We start from the raw sequence: 27,434 nt of genomic DNA, 5'->3' as shown, positions 1-27,434 counted from the left end.
TCAAAGCCGATAACAGCAGGTTTCATTTTTTGGCTAACTAAGAAACCTACTCCAAGCACATGGTTTACTGGATGACTACTATAATATATATATATGGTGTAGCGGCTCTTCTGCAGGAAACCGGTCCCTGTCCATCGCATCTCTTGCAACGCTGTTAAATCAGCCTTATATCGGGGTATCGACTAGCTGCTCAGCAGGATTCGGTCTCTACAGAGGGCGCACGTTCCACGAGAAAATGCGCAAATCGTTAATCCGTTGTCGTTGCCGGGTTTGTCGTTGTAAAATTCATCCTGTCCGAGGCTCCTTCCGTGGCTTCGTAGCATCCGTTTTCCGGGCAGGGTTGTCAGCCCTACCCAGCCCCCAACCTGGAGGACCAGTTGGTATATTTTGTCCCGTTTTTAGATGCGGGAGACTCGCCTTCATGCTTCTCCGTCTACAGTTTTTCATGAAGAAAGAACTCCCAGCGATCACCTCGTGGAGGTGGAGATGGGATTTGGTAGTAGAGCTGTTGATGTTGGTTCAGAAGTTTTTATGTTCCATCGTGGGTACCAATTCATGTTTCGCCCTGGGACCTATCCTAGCCTTTGACCGCCAGTTCAATGTCCCTAAAAGCTGTCTGGTATCCTGACCTACGACAGCGCTCCATCAAAGGGAAAGTCTGTCACGTCTTCTTTTTATACCATACATTTTACTTTCTGGGCTGGAAACTCCTTTCGGAATCGTATATTTCCATGCAAGGGCCCAAAAATTCCTAGGAGGATTCTTCCTTCGAATGCGGCTAAGTGCTCACAATTTTTCTTGCTATGAACCCAAGTCTCCGAGGAAGATCATTGTCCTGCACAGGCTCTGTTGCTTACTACCTTGCTTCATTGTTCTCATTTGTACAGTACGATTTGATTTTGTTGTTTCTTGACTCTTGTACTCCGCTTAGACTTCGATGATTTAGCGCCGTCTGCTCTATCTGGATGAAGGTAGATTGTTCATTTTGGATTGTCCTTCTCACAATATCAACATTGTTAGAATAGACTAATGGTTGGGTGAACTTGAAGAGGATGGTGCATTCACGATTGCACTCCCTTTTCCTAGACCGTTGTTGATGTTGAATGATCTCGAGAGTAATCCAGTTGTTTTTATCTAGCCTCACACATTTGTCAGGGTCATCCTAGTTAGTCTTACCAATTTCGTCGGGAAACCGAATTCTCTTATAGCCGTGTACAGTTTAACCCCTGCTATACTATCACAGGTGGCGATGAAATCTATGAAAATAGGTGCAAATGACTCCCATATTCCAACAATGTTTCCATCGATTGCTGCATAGAGAAAATCTAATCTGTTGTCTGGAATGATGCTAACTTGTCTGGAGTGAAGAATTTTTGATATCGGCCAATGATGTTCTGAGCGTATTAAACTATCTGGCTTTAGGCCAGATAGCGTGATGCTCTCTCCACTGGAATATCTCCCTTTTTACGTATAGGACAATAATATCTCGTTATAAATCAGCAGACATTAATTCGCTATTCCACACCTTGAGTATAAGTTGATGAAACGCTTCAAGTAGATGCCACCAGATAGGATGAGAAGACTGATAACTTCTCCATTGAGAAACGGTCACTAAACAATCATTATCTCGCCAAAGTAAGGTATAAATGCCGAGTAGTAAATAATGGGAGTAGCAGGCAGACCCCAGCTATCAAGTTCGATGCTGGAAACCTCAAGAATGAAAAAATGACATCGAAATATGCCGACACCAGGAAGCCAGCTGAAAGACGCAACAAGGCGGCTGCCTAAAAAATCTTGACAAAGAAGAAGCGATGGTCGCACACATCTGTCTTCGAGCAAGAAGCTGCCTTCGATCAGGCCGCCTTCTAATAAATCAATGCCTCCAACAAAACCACCTCTGGGCAAACCACAACAATCAGTGGTGCCAAGATTGGGGAAAAGGAGCGTCCAAGGCATCTGCGGCTAAATGCAAGCCGAAGCGGCAGTGATCCTCTGATGATTCCAACGCATCAACCCAAAGGGCAGCAAAGAGGACTCGGAGGGAAAGCAGCTGGTGGAAAATCTTGTATAACGACACCAATCCATCCGGTTACGATACTGAGCAGTGCGAACAGCTTAGAAGGAAACTACTCTTAGCTGTAAAGATTGCAACCTCGGAAGGCATCGGTTTGAGTCAGTAATTGTATTCCACAATGTTACGGCTGAAATTTTCCAACGAAAACAAGAACCATTGGCTCAAGCAACATTCCTTCACGCTTAACAATCTGTGGGAGGGAGTGCGACTAACGCCGAAAAGGGTTTCTACTTTGCCATTGCTCACACAGGCCTTCTCTTGTTTTCAGAAAAGGAACATAATGGTACTGAAGTTCTGCAACAACTTGGTGTCTAGAATAATCTCAACACTTCCACCTGAATACTGGTGGGCAGAAAAGCAGGTCCGGTCCAGCATTAAGTTGACGCGGACTTAGGACCCCATCATTCTCAAAACGAATAGAAAAGTAGGAGTCGGAGCCAATAGGCCGGAAACTTCCCTTACTATCGGTATTTCTGAATCGGATATTAAAAACTTTCGGGAACAGACCTACTGATGCTCCACTACGGACTTTGGACGGTCACTTTACAAGGATCGACACCTAAAGGCAGCGCAGGGAACCTTCAGCGCACTTTATCCCTATCAAAGACGTAAATGAGGAATCATATTTCCCAAATAAATTTATAACATTATAAAACGATCACTGCACTAATCAGTCGTCGAATCAACAGCAAAGTATTTATATATCTCATGCAATAACCATGGGCTGTTGATGGGGAAATCAGAGGCTTCAACTTCCGACATACCGATCTATTGTATGCCCGTGGAAGTGACCTCGCTCCTGCATGGTGGTTTCAAAACCAAAAGATCCATTCTCTACATACTAGATAATTCATACCACGGCCGGACTTATCTTATCGATATTGATTATCTCTGGAAACGCTCCCTGCTATATAAAACGCATGAAGGCCACAGAAGGGTGGAGATCACGTCGGGGGTAGCCCAGCGCTGAACCTTTGAAATGCTTATCACGATAGTCTTTTAAGATGCAGTTTCACGAATGATGTTGTGGCGCAAGGCAGACTTGGCATAAAAGAGTGACCGATAAGCAAAAGGATGGGTACTCATGGTTTCAGTCTTGCACTGGAAAAAACCGAAGTATGTAGTCAGCCTGATGATTAAGAGAATCTCAACCCACGTCCCATACCGACTGGCGAATTTATAAACGAGTTGAAACCAACGGTTAAGTACATTGGGTTGACGCTCGATTCAAAGGTAAACTTTTTCGAGCAAATCAAAGCTGCAGCGGACAAGCTGCGGCTGGAGTTGGATGGCAAATATTGAGGGTCCTGTATCTACCAGACAATGTCTTCTAATGAGTGCAATGCATTCTCTTTTCATCTATGGCGCGGAGGTATGAACTGATGCTCTCGGCAAAGGAGTATATTGTATGCGCCTTGTGTAAGTACGGGGACGGGGAACTTTCTGTGTGGTGCCCTATATCTGAATCGGTCGTGATTGTGATCGCGGTAGTGATACCCGTTGGCCTTCCTTCTAAGGGACCGATCACACCTTTGCATTTAGTTGTAACCAACCAATCAGAATGGGCCAGAATCATTGCTGGAATTGGAATTTGGTTCTTGCCTATCACGCTAAACAATGATGGCAATCAGTTGGGGATAGCATACCGAGGCAACTTACAAGAAATGAAACAGTGCAGAGTGGTCATATGTGTTCGCACCACCAAGGAGAGAATTGTGGAAATATTTAATGATAATTCCAGATTAACTTTCGACCTGTTCAAACTAGACGTTTATGCAGATTCTGTGAGGTGTCAGTACATATTTGGGGACAGTGTCCCGGAAAGTAGGTTAAGGCGCCTGGGAGAATACCAAACGCTAGGCTGAAAGACCAGAAGTAGCTTCTTAAAATTCCTGTCGATTAGAGGCTTGATCAAGATACTATTATAGGACCACTACAACTATTAAAAAGGCTGCAACTGAAACAACTTATACTCACCACATCGTGCAACAAGGCTCAAAACCACTGCCAAAAAAAAGCACAATTTCGAACGAATTTCCATAACCGCACTAATTGCTGTTGCTACACATCTGGCCACTAGGTCAGCAGCAGTTCCCACGGCAATTACTTGTGAAACTTCAACCTAAAATGGATCCAAATTCCCTTATAGAGTAGATTCCCACTACCATCAACATTCATTGAAGATACCTGCGAGTAGTCAATCTCAAACAAGTATAACGGTTGAAAGGCCGAGAAAGCGAGGTCCGAATAAAAGGTAAAGACTATCCCAACTACCAGGTTCATATAAATTGGATCCTCGATAAGGGTTAAGTCAAGAAGGCTTCTAACAAATTTCCTGGGAGGGGAAACATAAAAAACAAACTGAAAACAAAATTTCAATACGGTAGTTTTTACTTACCATTTCTTTGGTTGTTTCGCCTCACGTTCCAGAGCTTCACTAATAATAACCGAACCGCCCCACTCGGCAGCACTGATTAAACTGTCCCTTCTTGAATTTGCTGCACTCGGTCTCAGTGAAGGACTTGTTTTCATATGAGATTTCTCCTCATGTTCTACCATCAACGGTTTCAATTGCTGGTCGTCCTCAGATTTCCCATTTGGTGATTCTTCATGTCCTGGCTTCGTGCTTTCCTTTTCGTCTTCTTCATCAATAATTAGAACCTTTTTCATATGCCATTCGACTGGATGCATAACCAGCATTCCGAGAATGGAATGGCAATTAACGGCTGCTAAAATCGCTAGACACCCTCGAAAACCATAGTTATCCAAAAGGTACTGTACCCCAAGGGGGGCGCCAACTTTTCCCAACCCAATGAAAATTTGGGTAGCACTAGCCATAAATGCTCGCCGCTCAACGAAGTACTGATTGAACGATGAAAACACAATGGGAAATATTATTCCAATAGCTGCACCTGCAATAAAGGATTTTAAAATGTTTGCCTCTAGTTTTATTGATGTAGAGAATAATAAGGTACCATGGATTATCGTGGCAACAAAAAGCGGCACAGTAGTCTCCGCAAAAATTTTGATGAAGCTCCCAAAGCAATAGGCGATAGCTGCAGCCACTCCCACACTTCGTTCGGTGAACCGCTGGGTTAGTAAATTACAAAAGAGTCCTGAAAATGAGTCAGATTGTATATCTTCAGAGTTAAAATGTCTCCATAATAAATCTCACCCGCGAAACTAGTCGCTCCAGCAGAACAACTGTTTAGAAGAGCAACAATGCTCGTTCCCATTCCGATTTCAATCAAAAAATCGTTGAATATCAACGCGTAACCGTGCATTACCACAAATATGGCCATCTAGATTTTTAAAAGAAATATTTACAGAATTACCAATAGAAGGATTTAAATTTAATAGTTTCCTCTGTGAACGCTAGGAGAGAAAAAAACGTAAATATAATATTTAGTTTAAAAGAACTTTGCCGAAATTACGATCAACGTTTGCCTTTCCGGTTCACGCGTATTGTCATTAGCTCTACTACCTGCTAGTTCCTAATAAAGCCTCACACAATAAACTCTTAAAAAACTTAGAACCAAAATAAAGACTGTCTTCGACAAGGGAATGCAATATCATGCGTCCTCTTTAACCTGACCCTCGAGAAAGTGATGCTGAGGTAAATGCAAGAGCTACGATCCTCTTTTATTCCATCCAACTACTGGTCTATGCTGACGATATCGACATCATGGGAAGAACCACCCGAGACGTGCAAACTGTCGCCATCCAGATCGAGCAGGCGCTGATCTGCGCGAGATCTTGGGCTGCGCATCAATGAAGGCAAGGCAAAGCATATGATAGTAACGTCAGTGCCGAAAACCAACCAACAACATCAAACCGCACTGGTCAAACGGGAAGAATAGAGATAGGAGAATATAACTTTAAGACCGTTGACAATTTCTCCTATCTAGGGTCGAAAATCACAACCGATAACAGCTACGATGATGAAATCCGCGCACGGTTGTTGTCAGCCAACAGAGTCTATTTCAGCTTACAAAGACTGTTCTGCTCGAAACGTCTCACCATAGGGTCTTACTGTACAAGACTATGATCTTGCCAGTCCTCATGTATTCCTCGGGAACTTGGGTTCTTAGCAAGAAGAATTGCGAACTCTTGGCCGCGTTCGAGAGAAGAATCCTCCGAAGAATTTTTGGCCCCCTGCATGACGATGGAGGATTCTGTAGCCTACGTAACGATGAAATCTATGAGCGATACCATGACCGTCAGGTTGTGGATAAAAAAGCCGCTACACGGAAAAAATTCGTGGGAAGACCGTCAATCGTGGTGGTTTTATTCCGCTTGTGCGCGTTGATGGCAAAGATAATCTTGCTACTGTTTGGAGGAACAATTCATATCTACATGTGACTTGCAGCCAGGTCCAAGTTCTTTTGTGAATCGTTATATCAACCTTGTCGGGCTCATTCCCACTCACCACCAACAACAGAGCTCTCAGCTCTTTAGGTCCACCAATCCACCTCCATGTTGGGGGTGTTATCAGCAACTTCGCCCGCACCAGAGATAAAGGCACTTTCAATAGCGAATTGGAGAAGTCAATGCTCTGTTCATCTGTGAGCAAACGCAATAACAACACGCAATATTGGCGCTACTGCTAATCACGACGTAGCAAATCTTATTACATATACATTGCTGTTCAGTTGAAATCCAACTGACCTTATGACAGATACCGTCTACAAAGAATCTGTCATCAATGACGAGGCAGTGGAAGTTGCGCAAATCCACAAGCCTATCCAGATTATCATTACGGTCCTCAAGATTGTGTTTCACCAAACGGGTTCAGACAGACAGGTCGAATTTGCTAGAAGACAACGATCCTTGTTATTTCCGAGCCAAGTCGACTTACACCTTCCAATTGGTAGCCCCGGATAACCACTAGTCACCCTGGTGATGATCCAAAGTGAGTAGCGACAACGACTACGACCCGGCATGGCATTGACTTATGATTTGCCAAACGATTCGGAATAGGCTGCATATGAGCTGAAAGCTGTATCATTGGTTACATTAATAAACAAGAGGTTAATGTTGCAGCTCCGAGTTGCGTGACACCCATGTGTCGGGGAAAAAGCGTAACGAACTCCTTTACCAAGTGAAAATGTAAGTGATCTCACCAGAGAGGATGGATCTCATCCGATAGACAAGGGTGTAGGTCCTACGGAAAATGAAAGCTGTTACCATCGTCTAGTGAAGATTGAAAAACTGCTGCACCTTATTGCACACCAGTGCTGAGGTCCACCAACTGGATATCCCTAAAAGCTGTCTGGCGTCCTGACCTACGCCATCGCTTCATCTTAGGCAGGGTTTTGCCTCGTCTTCTTTTTCTACCATAGATATTACCCTTATAGACTTTCCGGGTGGGATCATCCTCATCCATACGGAACAAGTGACCCGCCCACCATAACCTATTGAGCCGGATTTGATCCACAACCGAATACATGAGGACTGGCAAGATCAAGTCTTGTACAGTAAGACCCTATGGTGAGACGTTTCGAGCAGAACAGTCTTTGTAAGCTGAAATAGACTCTGTTGGCTGACAACAACCGTGCGCGGATTTCATCATCGTAGCTGTTATCGGTTGTGATTTTCGACCCTAGATAGGAGAAATTGTCAACGGTCTTAAAGTTATATTCTCCTATCTCTATTCTTCCCGTTTGACCAGTGCGGTTTGATGTTGTTGGTTGGTTTTCGGCACTGACGTTACTATCATATGCTTTGCCTTGCCTTCATTGATGCGCAGCCCAAGATCTCGCGCAGATCAGCGCCTGCTCGATCTGGATGGCGGCAGTTTGCACGTCTCGGGTGGTTCTTCCCATGATGTCGAAATCGTCAGCATAGACCAGTAGTTGGATGGAATAAAAGAGGATCGTAGCTCTTGCATTTACCTCAGCATCACGAATCACTTTCTCGAGGGCCAAGTTAAAGAGGACGCATGATAGGGCATACCCTTGTCGTAGACCGTTGTTGATGTCGAATGGTCTTGAGAGTGATCCTGCTGCTTTTATCTGGCCTCGCACATTGGTCAGGGTCAGCCTAGTCAGTCTTATTAATTTCGTCCGTGGCCGTGTACAGTTTTACCCTGGCTATGCTATCATAGGCGGCTTTAAAGTCGATGAATAGATGGTGAAACTGTTTTCCATATTCCAACAGTTTTCCCATCGCTTGCCGCATAGAGAAAATCTGATCTGTTACTGATTTACCTGGAGTGAAGCCTCTTTGGTATGAGCCAATGATGTGACAGATAATGCCTCGTTGCCAATCGTCAGGCATTGATTCGCTGTCCCATACCTTGAGCACAAGTTGAAGAACCTCTTGGTGTAACTGGTCGCCTCCATATTTAACCAATTCGGCTGTAATTCCATTGGCTCCTGGCGACTTATGATTTTTTAGCCGATGAATTGCACGGACTATTTCTCCTAAACTTGGCGGTGGCAGTATTTGCCCGTCGTCTTCAGTTGGCGGGACCTCCAACTCGCCGATATTCTGGTTGTTCAGTAGCTCATCAAAGTACTCAACACATCGCTCCAATATGCCCATTCTGTCGGAAATCAGATTTCCAGCCGTTCCGACTCCTTTGGCGGCTGGGGCCAAGTATGTTCGTGGCCGTATCCATGATAACGTTCTTCAGGTGATTGTGAAGATCATTTGTTAATGTTTCATCTCCAAGTCCTCTGTTGACTGCGGTTATTGCGGCATGCATTTCCCTTTTATAGGTGTCGCGGACTCTGTTGTGGATGGCTTCAGTGTTCACTCGCACCTAATTGTCAGAGGAGAGTTATTCGGGCTCGAAGCACCATGCCAACGAGATAGTGATCCGAGTCTATATTGGCCCCCTATATGTTCTAACATTCATCAAGGCTGAGAGGTGACGGCGTTCTATCAATACGTGGTCAATTTGGTTGAAAGTGGTCCCGTCTGGAGAGGCCCACGTATGTTTGTGGCCGCTTTCCGCGCAAACCAAGTACTTCCAACAACCATTTCGTGTGACCCTGCTAATTGAATAATGCGCAGTCCGTTATCATTTGTATTTTCGTGTAAGCTATGGGAGCCAACGTATCGCCTGAATACGGGCTCCTTCCCTACTTGGCTGTTAAAATCCCCAAGTATGATTTTGATATCATATCTGGGACAGGGATAGGGTTCGTTCGACTGCCTCGTAGAAGGTATCCTTCTCCGACCTTCTCCTCTATAGGGGCGTGAACGTTAATGAGGCTTATATTTCTAAACTTGCCTCGCAAGCGCAGAGTGCATAGCCGTTCGCTTATGTTTTCAAAGCCGATAACAGCAGGTTTCATTTTTTGGCTGACTAAGAAACCTTCTCCGAGCACATGGTTTGCTGGATGGCCATTATAATATATGTTGTAGCGGCTCTTCTTCAGGAAACCGGTCCCTGTCCATCGCATCTCTTGTAACGCTGTTATATGAATCCTATATTGGGACAGGGTATCGACTAGCTACTCATCAGCTTTATCTCTGTACAGGGAGCGCACGTTCCATGAGAAAATGCGCAAATCGTTAATCCGTTATCGTTGCCGGGTTCGTCGTTGTAAGATCCATCCTATCCGAGGCTCCTTTCGTAGCTTCGTAACATCGGTTTTCCGTGTAGGGTTGTCAGCCCTATCCAACTCCCAACCTGGAGGACCAGTTGGTACAATTTGTCCCGTTTTTAGGCGCGGGAGACTCGCCTTCATCCTTCTCCGTCTGCAGCTTTTCGTTATGAAAGACCTCCCAGCGGTCACCACGTGGAGGTGGAGATATGGTTTGGTAGTAGAGCTGTTGGTGTTGGTTCAGCAGGCATTTCCCAAATTTTATGCTCCATCGAGGGTACCAACCCACGTTTCGCCCTGGGACCTATACTACCCTTGACCGCGAGATGATAATCAACCGAAACAGCGTCGAAAAAGGAGGAAACTCAGCAACAACAAACTAAGCTGAATATTGACGGCAGTGGCTCCACTGTAACAACGTCAAAGTTGACTACGACGGCAACATGAGGGCCAAATAAAAAGTGAGGGGGCAAACCATAGGCCATTCTCATCAAGCCAAACGAGAGATCTTCCTCTCCCGGAAGTTCTTCGGTAAGTTCGCAACAACACCAATTGATATATATACTTGTAAACTAGGGTAGTAATCCGCGAGATAGTCCAGAGCATTCTGAGCAGGAAAGCAGTAGTTTCTAGCCTGGAACCTGTAAACACCCTTGAAATAAGGGATCTAGATTGTTTTACTAATGCGTAAGAGGTTTTTTTTTTTTTTTTTTTGGAGTAGGGTAGGTGAATGCGTTTACGCACAGAGTGTTGGACTCCCGCAACAGCACGCTGGCGGATTACCAACTAAACACCTCCCTGTCATCAGAGAACTAGCCTGGAACCGTTTGACACATTACTTCGGGCTAGCCCTCCCGCTCTCCCGGCTTTGGGAGCCTTCAAGTCAGGGGATTCCTTTCACCAACGGGAGAGAAAGGGAGGATGGGAGTTGTTAGTTCAGGGAACCCCTTACCGTCCGATCCCTCTGCCGGTCGAGTTCAATCTTCTTCGTAGTAAGAAGAGCCCGAACATAATGCGCAATACGATTCCAGCTGCCAGCGCTCTTCAGCATCTCTCTGACAATGTTGTCTGGAGAGAGCTCCCCTGTGTCTGCATAAAGCTACTGGCGGAGGCCATCCCACCTCTCGCAAGAGAAAAAGGTGTGTTCAGCGTCATCCGGCACTCTATTGCAGAACACACAATCAGGAGATCGCGCCTTCCCAACCCTGTGCAGGTAAGACTGAAAACCTCCATGCCCACTTAGAAGTTGGGTAAGGAAGTAATCAATCTCACCGTGCTTTCTGTTCAACCATGGGTCTAATTTGTCGATGAGCCGCGCAGTCCACTTGCCCCTTGGCTCATTTTGCCAAGAAACTTGCCACTCGTTAAGGGTGCGTTGACGTTCTTCACGGGCAACCACTTCTCTTAAGTTTTCGCCCTTACGGCAATAGATAGCTTTGCGCTCCTTGGCAAGGAGGGCAACGGGGATCACTCCCGCAATCACCATCACAGCCGGTTCGGAGACAGTGCGATAAGCAGACGCCACTCGCAAAGCTCCCCGCCTCTGCACTTGAGCTAGGCGTTTACGATGCACCTCCTTGTCAAGGGCATCAGCCCATACCTCCGCACCATAGAGAAGGACGGACTGCGTTGCTCCCATGAAGAGACGTCTCCTAGTTGATACAGGGCCGCCCACATTCGCCATTAGCCGACTCAAGGCCGCGACTCCTGCTGCAACCCTGTCCGCGGCTGCTTTGATTTGCTCGAAGAAGCTCATCTTTGAGTCGAGCATTAAACCAAGGTATTTAACCGCTGGTTTTGACTCTATAGTCAACTCGCCGATCGATATGGGACGCAAGGTCGGGATTCTCCTTCTGGTCAGGATGACTACTTCGGTTTTCTCCAGCGCAAGGTTGAAACCGTGAGCAGTCATCCATCCGCCCTCCCGTCGCATCAATATGCCAAGTCTGCTTTGCGCCTGTTCAACAGTGTGTCCGGCAACAAGTGCCGCAACGTCGTCTGCATAACCGACCAGGCGCGACTCTTCAGGCATATCGAGTCTCAGCAGACTATCGTAGGAAGCGTTCCAGAGGTCCTGCCCTAGGATGGATCCCTGCGCTACTCCCGACGTGATTTCCATTCTCCTCTGGCCCTCTAGCGTCTCATAGAACAGGGAGCGGTCTTTCAGATAATCCCTCAATATCCGCAAGAGATAGCTTGGCACGTGAAAGGAGGTCTCTAGTGTGCCCAGCATATCTGTCCATCTTACGGAATTGAAGGCATTTCTGACGTCAAGCGTTATGAGGAGCACTATCCGTCGAGATCGGCGGCTGTGCGCCCCGGCTCGATTAAACGCATCTACGACCTCCATAACAGCATCCACTGTAGATTTCCCTGTTCTAAACCCGAACTGCCTTGCGGATAAGTCCCCGGCAGCACGGATCGCTTCAGCAAGTCTACCCCTGATGAGCTTCTCGAGCACTTTTCCGGCCGTGTCAAGCATACACAGCGGTCGGTATGCAGACGGGAGCTCCGGATCTCCTTTACCCTTACGGATCAACGCGAGTCTGGCCACTTTCCAGCGAGAAGGAAAAATGCCCTCCTTCAAGCACGCGTTGAACGCTTCGAGCAGCAATTCTGGCCGTTGGCGGAACACCAGTTTGTAAACTTCCGCCGGGATGCCATCAGGACCTGGCGCCTTCCTGTTTTTCATAGTGAGAACCGCTTCTTCGAGTTCTCCCATTGTGAAAAGGGGGCAATCCACGAGGCTTTCCGCGCTGTTTACATCAACCCGTACAGGGTGTCTGGGGAACAATGCCCGCACAATGCGGTCCATCTGGTCGGTGCTCAGTATGCAGGGCTTCCGCAGAGCCCCGATTTTCCGAGTGACAAGCTTATAACCAAGTCCCCACGGGTCATCATTCACCTCATTAACAAGATTTTGCCAGCCGCGAGCTTTGCTTTTATTTATAGCGCTGCGGAGTCTCCTTTTTGCTGATCTATATTGTGCCTTTATGGCACATGCCTCCTCGTTGGCGTACAAACGTTGTGCCAAACGGCGGAGCTTATGACACTCCTTCCGTAGGTCGGCAATTTCCGCCGTCCACCAGTACATAGAAGGCTTGTCGCGCCTGGGGCCCCTCCGGGGCATGGAAGCCTCACACGCCGTCGTTATCAGATTCATCACTGAATTTACGACGGTGTCAGCTGCGACACCACCACCCCCCGGAGTGCCCCCCAGTGCGGCCCTACCTGCTCCAAGAGCTTCGACGAACCTTCCGATGTTCACCTTCGCGACATTCCACACGCAGGGGGAACGTCGTGTTGGTGCTCGCCGGCAAGTAGCGTCAAACACTTCGAACGCAATGTACTGATGATCACTTGCCGAGAAGTCTTCTAGGACTCGCCACCTGTCCACCGATGATGCCAGAGATTCCGACGCAAAAGTGATGTCGGGAATGCTTCCTTCACAACCTGAGCGCCGAAACGTTGGCGTGGATCCGGTGTTTAAAATTACGAGCCCGGTTCTCGCCGCCATTTCCAGAATCCGTTTCCCTCTGGAGTCTGATTGAGGCATGCCCCATTCAAGAGCCTTGGAATTAAAATCACCGCCAACCAGGATTCGTCCCTCCGTGCTCGAAACGGCGTCCTCCAGAGCATCAAGCCGGCGTTGAAAGTCCGGAATCGACTCATTCGGCGTCAGGTAAACGCTAAAAAACGTTATCCCTAAACACCGGATCCAGACAAATCCGTCCCCCCGGCCTTCGGCAAGAACACGAAGTCGAACGTCGTCCCGAACCCAGATGGCAGCGGTGCCCGATAAGTCCAGATACCATGAGGACGGGTCCTTGTTTCGGTATTGCTCGCTAATCAGCACTAGATCAGCATTTACTTTCGCAGCGAACTGTGCTAGCAACTGGTGAGCGGTTGCACTCCGGTGCATGTTAATTTGCAAAATGCGGATCATGGCGTTCGCACCCTAGCCCTCTGCAATTCCGCCCTGAAGATCGGACACCGTCCCGAGCCCGCAGTGTGTGCGACGCTTTCGCCAGACGCACCACGATCCCTGCAGAGGACACAACTCTCGCTTTCCTTGCAAGTCTTCGCTTGATGACCCGCTTGGCCGCATCTCCGGCATGCTGTCCTCCTGTCCGGACCCTTGCAAGCTGCTGACGTGTGTCCATAGTCCAGACACCTGTAGCACTTGGTGGGGACTATCCGCATTCGTACCCTGCATACTACCCATCCGATTTTGATTCTCCCGCTGTTAAGGAGTTTCCTCGCATATTGCTCGGGGACATCCACCACGGCAAGTTTTTGGCCTCGAGCATTTACAGAGGTAATAGCTACCCGGGCATTGGTTACCTCTGGACATTCACGCTTTAGCGCCTCCTCTACTTCGACCTTTTCTGTGAGGCAGTCAAGATCCCGTATTTCCAGAGAGCACATGGGTTCTAGGCTGGAAACAAGGGCCTTCTCCCCCAATAGCCCCTTGACCGCTTCGCAGAACGTGCTCTTGTTGGTCGTCTTTGGGCCCAGTTCGACGAGAACTCCACCACTCCTCGTTTTCCGTATCGAAGACACCTCTGCTCCGTTCTCCTCGGGTTTCATCCTGTAGCGGATTTCACTAAGGACTTCCGCAAATGTCTTGCCTTCCGTCGGCTTAATGAGCAGAGCCGACGGTCTAGTCCTTCTTCGTGTCCTCGTTTTTTCCGCTACTGGCTTTGGGTTGGCAGCCTCCTTGTTTTTGGACAGACGTGTCTCTGGCGCCGGAGTCCGTTGTTTCTTTTTATCCTTTTTCGCCTTTTTTTTTGGGCCTTGGAGACTACTTCGATAAAGTCTCCTTCAGGCACGTCGTCCTCTTTCCGCTTTTTCCCCTGTTCACTTTGCAGAGGACTATCTGCGGTCTGTTTGACGCAAGCAGCATTCTCAGCGGGGAGTGCGACTGTTTCTGCTCTACAATCGTCTTCCGCTGCTCTCCACGTGCGTCTATAAAAGGAAACGCGGTCCAGTAGTTCCTCCAGTTCCATCAGCCCGTTTTTGACGCCTTTACTGACGTTTCACTGAAGGAACGTTGCCGACCGCATACGCTTCACCACTGCTGCGCACTTTCGGATGAGCCTTTCCTCTTCGGCTCTAGCGAGGACGGTCGAATGCATTTCCACTCGATTTGTGCCCAAATCCATCTGCTCAGGACTAGCGTTTCTCACTAAGCTTACTTCCAGGACAGGGGCACTGCAAGGTAGTGGAGTTGCCATGCCCGCACGGTCAGTCGCACCACTTGATGAGGCTTCCTCTTTATTTGGGCGCCCCGGTGTCTCATCGGGTATATCAGCCCTCGTTGCCTCTTTCACTGGTCGCTGCGGTGAACGACGCATCTTTGTGCTCCGCCCAAACGCACCCAGCTCTTCCTCCTTGTCTGTTGTTTCGTCGTTTTTTTTAATAATTTTCAGAATATTCTCCATGAAAAAGTTACCAGCGCATCGTGTGCAAGGGAGCGGGCCGCAATAGTCAAGAACGGGTATACCCTCGGGGACACAGCCCCTACCCCAGTTCCCTGAGGCCTGACCTACGCTTAGCTGATCCCGGAATTCACGGACGGATCAGCGCTCGCTCGGGGCAACGCGGTCTACTAACACCGGTTCAATGCACACTTCCCGACCAGGGTCCCGAAGGGGCTGGCTCCTGATACACGTCGCAACTACCACCTTGGCAGAGCTACGCTCACATCACCCCGTCGACGCCGACAGAGAGTTGTCGACGGCTCCGGAGACTCCCAGTGTGTCCCGACGTGTACCGGTCATTCGCGGTTCGCTCTTCACCGAGAAGCTTTCTCGAGGCTACTACCTAGGACGCAGGTATGCTGCCAGCTAGGGGGCAAAACTACTTACTCGGGCACCTCGGGGACGTCACACCCCGTATCGTAAGCGACCCGTTTAAAAATCGCTAACGACCCCTGAGGGGAATGCGAAAGAGGTGGAGGAAACAATAAATCACCCAAATGAGAACAACCTTAAGGTGAGAGTCATATCCAAAGAGCAAAAATTGGACATTGTCACTGTCCCTGAGAAGACAGAGGCGAAGGGCATTTGCAACCCGCTGTTTGAAGTGCTGGGCATAAGGACATATAACAGGGGCTTCCAAGGGGTAAGACAGAAGCACTTTGTATTACAAACGTGGCGAACCCGAGCGCAAGGCGATCTACAGAAAAAAGATATGGCTCATGGTTCCGGTTCTGTACGTTGTTAGGTCTTCAAAGAAGAGTTTCATAAAGGGAAAAATCAAGCAACATGATCCACATCCTGCAAACAAACATACATAGGAGTGCACCTGCCGACGGTCTGATAGGGTAAATGGTGCAAGAAAGAAGAGCAGTACAAAAATAGGAGCTGACCATCATGGTACGCCGACATATCAGGTACTGCTGACATCTGGGTGAGAGATATGGTTAACTTAAAGGGACGGGCCCATGGTCGAGAAGATGGCTTCGTTTTGGTAAATTTTATAGCCTGAAAACTTGCAAAGTTGGCAATCGAGCATGATGCAAGGGAAAAAAACGAAGTTTATGTCTTTGTCGAGTGGAAAATTTAAATCGCAACCAAAAAAAGGCCATTAACAGTGTTGAGTTTCTTTCCGGCATCGGTTTCGCTTGAGATTATGTGACATTGAGGGTAGGCACTTGTGGAAATTGCTCATGGGTTGGGAAGAGTTTTGCGTTCGGTGTAGAGGACACGCTATCCTAGTTTCGGCTCCAAGTGTTTTTGTTGATTTTCTTTCCGATTTTTGTGAATTGATGTACATTTCCGAAGAAATACTGTTCGCTAAGGAGTATTGGCTAGACTGTATCATTGGCCGATTATAGTTAGAGTAAATAAGCGCTCCCTCAATAATTTGAGAATTTTATTGCTCGGGCGTACATGAACAAAAGATAGATATTATAAATTTTACTTTAATTAATTTCCATTTTATCCATAGCAATAATCATGCATTTCAACACCCAGAGCGCTGGGTGGAACCGTCAGTTTTCTTTCATATTTAAGATTTTCATTTTTTTATTTTCTGACTTTAATTCATTTATCCTTTCAATTTTCGTATCTATTATTCCTTTTTAAGTTATCATTTTTAAATATTTAGTTTTTTTATATTTATAAGTTATCTTTTTAAGTTTATTTTCATTATTCAGTAATTCTTTTAAATCTTATTATTTATTATCTATATGCTTTATTGGATTCCCCTTTTTTGAATTGGCGCTTAAATACTCCTACACAATAAGGACTCTAAATAATGGCCGAAGGAAGGAAGGAAGGAAACCTCGGGGGCCGCGCCTAATTGAAAATCCGAAGCAGAGAAAACAATGATTAAGGCTGTAATCCGTCATAGATTTCCCCCTCAATCGCGGTACTCGAGTCCGGAGACTCACGACTCCACGTGCGGAGTCGAGCCATTTTTTTATTTTCCAGGTTCTTGCCTTCTGGATTATCTGATTATGCCGTCGCGGATTTCCTTGTTCGTTAGGTTATTTTTAGATCCGGTGCGGACCCACGTATCGGTATAGACACGTTGATTTTGTAAAAATGACACGTGGAGGATCGAAGCGCTCAAAGGACCCCCACATTCCCGAACTGGCTAGCACAGAGGCGTGCAAGAAGATGCCAACCAAGCAATTTGATGGAGCATCAGTATTTCCGGGCAGACCTTCACAGTCACTTAGCCAATTTCTTTTAGGTTTTGGAATAGCTCTTCTCTCTAGGTTATCTTCGACCACTTAGGATAGTCGTTTGGCCACCCTTATCAAGCATAGTTCATTACAACAGCCAATCCATGCCACCTCAGCGACAACATCAACACACCATGCCTCGCTCAAACATTATTCGCTTGCACTCTTTAATAATAATAATCGTTGGCGCAACAATCCATATTGCACCAGGATCTTAAAGTGTGTTAGAGCACCTTCTGTACAACAGCCTTGTACTCTAACCGCTCAGCTCTCCGGACACTCTTTAGGAAATTAAAATAAAATTTGGAATTCTGCAAATGTAAATAAATTCGTCAGGTTAGGGGAAAGGAACCACTAGTTGGTTTTTTTATAAAATAAATAAAATTACTGAATTTAAAAGTTACATGGTGAAATTGATAATTAAAATTGTAATGTGGGGATGGAAATGGGTAAATTGAAAGTAGTAAATTGGGGAGGCTAAGAAGTGTTCGGACGGGAGAAAACGAACGAATATTGCGTACTATTAAATGCATTCACCTGTCAGATTGTCCCTGGACAAGGCAAAGAAAATGTTGTCAATGTCGCTAAGCCGCAGCCACTATACACTTATTACAAGAATGAGGATATCTGGAAGTTTACTGGTGGCAAAAATAATCTCGTTTGGGGGAGTGATACTTAAGACCCGCTTTACTGCTCTGACTATGATTTGCAATGAGCACCGCGGACACGGTGACAACTAAGACAATGTAAGGCATATCTGTCGGACACGCCAAGAACCGGAAAAGGCATGTCACAAAGCCAGTCAAGATGCGACACCCGGCCCAATTCAGCGGCGCCCAGCTGACAAGAAAGAGGAAATATAAATAATATCAAGTGTTTAAAAAAAAAAATTAAATAAATTTGTGAGAAACAAAATAAATTATTTATTTAAACCCGAAACTCCGTCTCTATATTGGAGAGTCTTTAATAGAGTGTATTTCAGACTTTATACTTCAATGTGATACTGACATCCTATGATGTGTTAAATTTGCACGAAAATGACAACTTTAACCAGCTATGATATTGTTAAGTTCACTTAATGTACAAACTCACATGCAACCGAATATTTTCACAAAAGGACAAGGATTCAATGTTAACAATTGCTTTATAAAACAAAATTGTTTATTGACAAAACAAAAATTGTAACTTAACAAGTACCAGTGTTATGCAAAACTAGAGACCAAGATTTAGCTCCTTTGGCTTCCTCCAACTCTGTTTCTCCACAGACATCGAAAAACAATTTTCACTGTCAATAATTGTTTTTCGATTTTTGTTTCATATATATGAGATCCTAAGTCATCTACTTGATGTTGGACCGGATGGCATGTCATGGCCAACGTGATTCGCAATTGGTGCGTTCGACACGCAAGTTGCTCGCTCCGCCAAAGTATTGTTAATGATAGCAGGATTTCCACAAAAGCTTGTTATAATGTATAACTGAAATACTGTGATATCTTACATAAAAATGTCAAGTTTAGCCAATTAGAATTTTGGTGTTAATAATGGTATACCCCTAGGATGAACTTAAGACGAGTTTTCCAGAAAATCTATAAAATATCTACTTTTATTAACTTTATTAGATCAGATATTAAGAGGGGTCACCATGTTTTCTTCCCTAGAATTTGTTTAAATATGTTCCAAGTATGAAACCTATTTCACATTAGATTCCTCATATTTCCAGTTGTAAATCCCTATTTTCCAATAAATTTCAACCTAGACTAATTGAGCCCTTTTATTCTTATATGGGGAACGACATTTTAAACTTTAAAATAGAAAATGATGCCACTCACTACGTCTGAAGAGTTTCGTAAACGCCAGATTGCAGTAGCTTCAGTCCAAGTTAAATGTTACAAAATAGCAGATTACAAGAAAGCACGGGGTGTCTTCGAGCGAGTGATGGGTCCTCACTTCACCTACACTCCAAACGCAGAGAAGTTGCAAACCTTCCTTCTGAAAGGATGCGGAGGAAGAGCCCGATAAGGGGCTCAAAATGCTCCAGGAGACGGGAACTGAGATCAAGTTGCTCTCAATGTCACGCTTTAATCATTTTGGAGAAACGAATCCTGCCGCACTTCCTCGTGCAAATAAGCCCGGAGAGCCGGGAAAGCGATCTGATCAGCATCAGGTCGCTTAATTACCAGGCCATTCGTTTTGAGCTCCCGCTAAGGGGCGAAATAGATGCCAACGCTATGGTCACTCGGCAGTGAACTGTCAAATGACCTTGTGATGTATAAAGTGCGAGAAAGACCATACCGCAGCTGAATGTTCGCTGACTGAAGCAGAAGACAAGGAAAAACCTTCTGCGTCAACTGCAGAAGCGATGTGTCATACGTCATACGTCCTGCATACGGCAAGGTCACAAGGCAGAGGGCATCAAGATCAGCCCAAAGAACGAAGATGTCAGCGGCGTTGAGTGGTACCGTCCCTTCAGCGCCAATCGTCTCGGGGATCCCGTTTGCAGAAATAGTCCGACAAGGGGGACCTAAGAAGCCCTAACAAGATGCAAGTGGCGGGATGAACATCATTCTCAATAAAATATTAACCATGTGTGAAAACATGCAGCATACGCTACACGTACACGATGCAAAAATAAATAGTATAACAGAATATTTACACAAACAGCATGCCGCCTGCTAGTTCTGCACTCACAGCGGTACCATTGGATGGTCTCCGGATCATCGCGATAAATGTGAATTCCATCGTAAGAATCGACCAAAGAGCAGAGCTCCTTGATTTCGCTGTCAGGCAACAGCCTGACATTGTGTTGATTTCAGAAACGCACCTTAATCCGAGGCATTCGATAACATTCAAGGATTTTGAATTCGTCAGGAACGATAGACGAAATTGTGATGCGGGAGGTGGTACCGGAATACTTGTGGGTCGCAATGATCGTTTCAAGCATATTAATAGGCCTGAATTTGAAACCGTTGAATGCGTCGGAGTTTCTTGTATTATGTTTTCACTGCCTAGAGGAGAAAATTTATACATTCTGTCAGTCTATGCAGTGAGAAATAATCGAGCCAAGTTCAAGGAGGAATTCCATTCTCTATTCACGATACTCTAACTGAACAGACTGCATAATTATTACATAATAGCCGGCGATTTGAATGCTAAGCATACCTCGTGGTTAAATGCCGCAAATAATCTCAGAGGGGTATTCCTCAAATCTTATATAGAGCAATACCGGATAGAGTATAAATGCGAATTATACGGGTCAGATAGTTCAACCTGGCCCGGGGCAAATTCCTATCTGGATTTGTGCATTCCTGGTCTGCGCCTGAACTAGGAATCCTCAACGGAATTTACAGACTCTTCCTTACGATAGCGACCATAACGCTATTCTTATTGAGATTCTGATTGATGGACAAAGAGTTCGCCTTCTGCCAATGGACAGTGGGGTCCACAGGCTGAACTTTAAAAAAAACAGATTGGAAGAAATGCCAAGAGAGGTTTATTCAGGGATATCGAGAGGAATGCCCACCTTTTGATGGGGAAAACGATAGTACAATTACGCCAGGACAGGAACTTGAGCAACGAGGAATACTTCAGTATAAATCTTCTCAAGCTGGAGAACTTGACGCTGGATACAATTGAACAAGTCGTCCCTAAGACCTCGCAATAATATGGATTACATGTTTACAAAGATAAGTATATTATTCCGGAAGAAGTCACGAGTAACTGTGGCAAGGCTCGAAGTCGGTGGTAGCGAGATACAACACCTTATTGACTCAGGTATAGACACCAATAGTGTAATTGCTGATACGCAAGGCAATTATTATACATCGTGATGGATGAAGCTCTGAAACTCTATCTTATAGGGGCGTATTTTGAATCGGTGCATCGGCCCAGAACGGACTTTCGGAAATTTTAGAACGAGATGTCCACAATTTCAAATATAGAAAGTTCTCCAGTGAAACTCTGCGTTGCAGGCTGATCTCATATCGCGTGACAATCTGCTTGATTACTTTGTCTCATGTGGGGAGTTAACTTCCATATTTAGAAGGGTAAACAATAAGAGGTCATCCAGTATGGATGGCATTCCCAACGTGGTCCTCAGGCATTTACCAGACATTACCATTCGTAATTATTGCATTTTGTTTAATAATTTATTGAACAATTTCTTCTTTCCAGGACAGAGGAAGAAAGTCCGAGTGTTCACGATTTTAAAGAGAGGGAAGGATTTATCCAGTCCTAAGAGCTACCGCCCAATCAGTTTGCTGCCTAACATCAGCAAGATGTTTGAGTTTTTCGAATTAAAAGCCTTGAATGGGCATATCAGTGGAATTATTGTCGAATGCGCAATTCGGACTTCAATCTCGATATTCGGCAACACATGCAATAACGAAGGTAACGTTTGATATTTGTTGGCGGATTAACAATGATGCGCTTGCCTTATAGACATGGAGAAGGCCTTATATACCGCTTGGTTGGATGGGCTGATTTTCAGGCGAGTTTCGAAGCCACCTCGTAGCGATGATGTGTAGTATGCTGTATGGCAAGTGTTTTGTCATTACGGACGGAAATCTCACTACATGTAGAGAATTTCATGTTCGGAATGGATTACACCAAGGGAAGGTGACTGCGCCTACACTTTTCGCAGTATTTACCGGCGAATTACCCAACCCTTTCGAGTTTAATAAATCTCCTAAAACGTCGTTGGTTGCCTTTGCTGACGATCTGATAGCCTACACGGCACACAAGAAAGTGACTGAACTGCAAATTGAACTTCAGAAGATGTTCAATGATATTAAGTTCTTCACGGACAGCTGGCGAATGAAAATCAACATGCAAAAGTGTGAAATGATTCTATTTCGAAATTCCTTGACGTACGCCAGCAGGAACTTGAAAAGGAATTGGATAGATTTCCACATTGTCGCGAACGAGGATAGTTCTGAGCGCATTCCTCATAAGAAGTGCGTTAGATACCTGGGTGTGCGTCTTGACGAGCGTCTCCAATTCAACGAGCACGTTAAAGTCGCGCTAGAAAGCCCTCGCAAGGCATTCATATCTCTTGGAAGTCTCTTTTATGGTCCACATCTTTGTCGGAAGGTTAAGATTATTTGCTATCTTACTTTGGTTAGACCGGTGTTCATCTACAGGTGTTCTATCTGGTTTAATTTGAGTGCTAGCCAAATGGAGAAAACAAGGATCTTTGAAAGCAAATGTCTGTTTGCTTGCATGGGGCTTAAAAGGACTGCTTCGTCAAACTATGACCATTATGTAACTAATCAGGTGATGTATGCAGCTGCTGGCGTGCCGAGAATCGACACAGTTATCATCAGATTGTTCGGAATCTTATAGTGCGATCTGTTTCGCATGGCGAGAACCCTTGGGTTTCGCATCCGTTCTACCCAAGATGGGTATCTCGAGAAAACTCTCACGACAGGCTTCATTCTCCCCGAGACGTTCGCGTATCTTGACAGGAATAGCCTCATTCTTGATTCTGCCGGTGATCCAGTTATGGGTTCATATACATCTATATTATTACTGTTCAATATTTCTTTGAAATAAAAATGATTTTTAAAATAAAAATAAAATAAAAAAAAACGATAGAGAGACAAATTGGCAGAAAGATGGACAGACAGATAGAGTTTAAACCTACTTTAATAACGTCTTCTATACAAAGCCTTAAATGATGGATAGAGGGACAGAAGTGAATGTAAGTAGGTTATTCAACGAAGAAAGGCATTCACGTAGTGGAACCCAGAGTCCCCTTTTCTCTCTATCTCTCTCTTATCTCGTCAACTTTAATTTTCGCGATCTTTCAAGTGGTTACGAAACGTATTCCGACAAATTCCACATCTTCATGCTCTCAAGGAAAACCCCATCCGCTCGAATTTAACTGATTTTCCTATAACTTTCACTTCTTAAGTTAATCCATTAATAAATTTCCAATTGTACTACATTAATCAACTAGAGATTAGGACAAGATTATATTAGGTTGTAAATTATCAATAAAGAAGCTATCAAGACTCATGAAAAGATAGGACTAAAGTTTGTGTACATAGGTTAAGATAACATATATTTCCCACTTACAAAAGCTAAAACTTGCCCCATTGCGACCGCATATCCCCATCCACCTTCTGGAGGTACGAGCTTGTATTTTTTCTTAACGTTTTTCATTTCCATTTTAATCACTAATTCACTAATATATATAGTTTTATGCGTCTAAGCCAGATGAAATCCTCACGAAACTATCCGGCTGACTGGCAGATGTAACTCAGAGGTGGTAGTGGAGATTATGTGAACATATTGTATTTCCAAACAAATAAATTTTCTTTATCAAACCTTATCTTTTTTTTAGTTTTTATGTCAAACTTGATAATGTTACGTACATTTCTCAGAGGAATGATGTAGTCAATTTGCGATAATACTTTACCAAAAACTTATGGTCATTTAGTTCTCCTGCTGTTCAGCTTGGTCATTGGAAAATTTAAAAAAGTGATAAAAAAGAATTATCTGAATTATCTTTTGCGAGCGGATAGCAGAAAAGAAAAAGGGTTAGAATGATAGAACGTTAGATTCCGTAGCCTACACAATGACGAAATCTATGAGCGATACCATGAATGTCCGGTTGTGGATAAAATCCGGCACAATAGGTTACGGTGGGCGGGTCGCTTAATCCGTATGGATGAGGATGATCCCACCCGGAAAGTCTATAAGGGCAATATCTATGGTAGAAAAAGAAGACGAGGCAGACCCTGCCTAAAATGGAGCGCTTTTAGGGAGATCGAATTGGTGGACCCCGGCGCAAAACCGGGATGTCTGGAGTTCCTTATTAAGGCAGGCCTAGACCGGATACCGGTTGTTGCGCCGTTGATGAATGATGATGAATACGTGCGTACATTTTGGAACCCAATTTTTTCGAAAGTGGATTTGTATTTAGACTCACTCCTCTTGCTGGCATTGGCTTGACTTTCTTCTTGCCTAAACAAAACAAATTCAAAGCTTCCCTCCCGAAAACATTGATAAGCACTGGATCGGCTGAAAAGTATGCTAATTTCTGACGCAGATGAAAATGTCGACCACGTTCCTAAAGGAGGTTAAGAGGTTTGGTTGATCCCAGAAATGTGGAACTGGATCGATGAAGTAACAGACTGACGTAAATGCTTTACAGTCGAATAACAATGGCCGCTACGTAGTTTTGTAATCATCATTACTTTCACCTATCTCCACCTCCACGTGGTGACCTCTGGAAGTTCTTTCTTAAGGAAAAGCTGCAGACGGGGAAGGATGAAGACGAGCCTCCCACGCATAAAAACGGGACACATTACACCAACTGATCCTACTTGGCTAGAGCTGATAATCCTGCACGAAAAACCAAAGTTACGGATCCATAAAGAGAGCCTCAAACTGGACGGAGTTTAGAAGGACGAACACGGTAAAAGAAAGGTCAAACGATATGCACATTTTCTCATGGGTCATACCCACTAGCTAATCGGCACCCTGTCCCAATATAGAGCTTATGAAGCCGCATTACAAGAGATACGCTGGAAAGGGAACGGTTTCCTAGAAAAGAGTTACTACTCCATATATTATAGTAACTATCCAGTAAACTATGTGCTCTTTTCCAGTCAAAAATTGAAGGCTGCGGTTATCGGTTTTCCAGTCAAAAATTGAAGACTGCGGTTATCGGCTTTATAACGTATGCAAAACGGCTGTGCACTTTGCGCTTCCGACACAAATTTCGAAATATAAGCCCTATTAACGTTCACGCCCTTACCGACTGCAGAATCAAAGAAGGATACCTTCTACGACCCAGCAGGACAACAGAACCCTGAAAGCATGTCCCATATATGGCATCAAAATCATACTTGAAGATTTTGACAGCCAGGCAAGGACGGAGCTAGTATTCAGGCGATACGTTGGCTCCCATAACCTGCATTATTATTATTATTCTGTTAAGAGAAAGTGGCACCGCGTCCTCAAAGAACTATTGTGCCTCTTTTACTGGTTATAGTGCACCTATTGATCATAGTATCTCAAGCAGGCATATAACCGTCTGGAACTTTAGTATGTTCCCTTCGTCCAGATCTTTGAGCTTAGCCTCTGGTATTAACTGTTCTTCCAGATGCCTCGACTTACTTTGCACACTGGACACTGTCCCAGGACGTGTATAAAGGCATCATCCTACTCTTCACAAAGCCTTCTTAAGGTCCCTTCTGGTTTCAAGCCTTCCTTCAGATAGCGCAAGTACCATTTAACACCGGCGCCCTTGAGACCTGTCCCCTTCCTGACATCTGATATATCTATCTCAGACGTGCTTTTCCTGGTCCCTGCTTTTTGAGCAGTGGCGTTCGTTGGTTGTTGTCCACGCAGTATACCAATGTTAACCGACTGCTTGACGTCCCAACTTCTCCCTTCTTGGGTGTAATCACCTGGCTTTCAGTATTTCGGAGATGTATGTATGGGGTTTAGGTTGTCCGCCGTGCCATAGCCCCCCACAGCACGGTAAGGTCTAACTTACTCACTGAGGCGAACAGGTATCAGTGAGGCTCCGTTCGAATACAGTCAGTTACCCCCGACTGCAAAGTATCCAATGGGCACGGTTCGCATGACACCTTAGATTAGGGGAGCTGTTTTTCAACTCCCCAGTCTAGATCCGTAGCGTTTTGTTAATAATAGGGTCACCTCATACAGGGTGTGGCTATCACCACTCACTAACAGTCTTGGTAGACGAGAGGCTTGGCCCCTGAAAAGCCACCCACCGCCCCAGAGTAGAGACCGCTCATCCTCAGAGAGAGATAGGTGGGCCTCAAGGAGCTATGTTCCGCGTCAGTCTATTAAGCAGTGCACTGCTTGACCCCATAGCTTGCATAAAAATACCAATAATAACATAAGTACCGGAAGTTTCTAGTTTACGCGGAAAGCAGTTCACAAACAAACATGGGCCTCCACAGATGGAACCACATTCAAACAAATTGACCACGGGTTAATTGGACGCCGGCACCTGTCAGCCTTGATGAATGTCAGAATATATAGGGGGAGCAATATAGACCTAAATCACTATTTCGTTGGAATGGTGCTCCGGGGTCGAATAAAGAGACCGGCTACTATCCTTTCTTACAATTAAGTGAGAGTGAACAATTAAGCCATCCACAACGCAGGGAAGTGGATGCCACAATAGCCGTAGTCAGTAAAGGTCCTGAAGATGAAGCATCGACAAATGATCTTCACAACCACCTGAAGAATGTTATCATTGATACGGCCACAAACACACTTGGCCCCAGTCGCAACAAAAGTCAGAACGGCTGGTTCGACGATGAATGCAAGCAAGGAGCGGAATGGAAGGATGCTGGATACCGGGTAATGTTGCACTCTCACTCAAAAAAACGCGCGGGGACCTATCACGAACTTCTTTGAGCGAAGAAATGATTTTACAAACGGTTCGGTGTACAGATCGATGCCCTCGAAAAGCACACGGAGCAACCGCACCAGACGCGGAAGTTCCACCAAAAAGTTAGTAGAGTGAAATCTTATTCATCTCGATGCTAATCCTGTCGTGACAAAGGGGGAAATCTGATTTCCATATTGGAGTAATGCTTAATAACAATAATATTGGCAATTCGGAGGTCTCACCAACTGAAGATGGCAAATACTACCACCACCAACCATAGAAGAGACAGTCCGCCAAAACTATCGACTTAAGAATCGTAAGTCCCCAAGAGACGATCGAATCACAGCCGAACTGGTTAAATATGAAGACGACCAATTACACGAAGCGGTTCATCAGCTTATGCTTAAGGTGTGGGATATCCCCATCCCATACATGAAAAGAGTGATATTACGAGATATCAGTGCTGAGCACAATCTATAAGATAATCTCTGTCATCTAAGCCAAGTATTCCTATACGCCAGACAAATCAGCAGCAGCAATCAGCAACCGATCAGATTTTCTCTCTGCAGGAAGCGATGGAAAAAATTGCTAGAATATGGCCATCAGTGGCATCATCTTTTCATCGAATTCAGTGCCGACTATAAGAAACTGTACACGGCCATGAGAGAACTCGGCATCGCGAACAAATTGGTAAGTGTGACTAAGCTGAATAAAGGCCCAAACACAACAACG

The 27,434-nt window shown here is 45.2% G+C and overlaps 1 protein-coding gene across 1 annotated transcript in view; it reads right to left on the bottom strand.

Moving 5' to 3' along the window:
• LOC119658157 overlaps window positions 1–23,571 on the bottom strand; it is a 71,035-nt gene extending 47,464 nt beyond the window's left edge. Inside the window, exons 1-6 of the mRNA XM_038065425.1 lie at window positions 23,402–23,571; window positions 5,250–5,376; window positions 5,050–5,190; window positions 4,473–4,986; window positions 4,262–4,409; window positions 4,052–4,196 (exon numbers count right to left, since the gene is read on the bottom strand). Coding sequence (XP_037921353.1) covers window positions 4,052–4,196; window positions 4,262–4,409; window positions 4,473–4,986; window positions 5,050–5,190; window positions 5,250–5,376; window positions 23,402–23,494 — 1,168 coding nt within the window. The 5' untranslated portion in view covers window positions 23,495–23,571. The remainder of the gene's footprint in view (window positions 1–4,051; window positions 4,197–4,261; window positions 4,410–4,472; window positions 4,987–5,049; window positions 5,191–5,249; window positions 5,377–23,401) is intronic.
• Between the last annotated feature and the right edge of the window lie 3,863 nt (window positions 23,572–27,434).

The sequence above is a fragment of the Hermetia illucens genome, chromosome 5 (assembly GCF_905115235.1).
Source record: "Hermetia illucens chromosome 5, iHerIll2.2.curated.20191125, whole genome shotgun sequence".
Taxonomy (NCBI): domain Eukaryota; kingdom Metazoa; phylum Arthropoda; class Insecta; order Diptera; family Stratiomyidae; genus Hermetia; species Hermetia illucens.
This window is presented reverse-complemented; position numbering and strand designations above follow the sequence as displayed.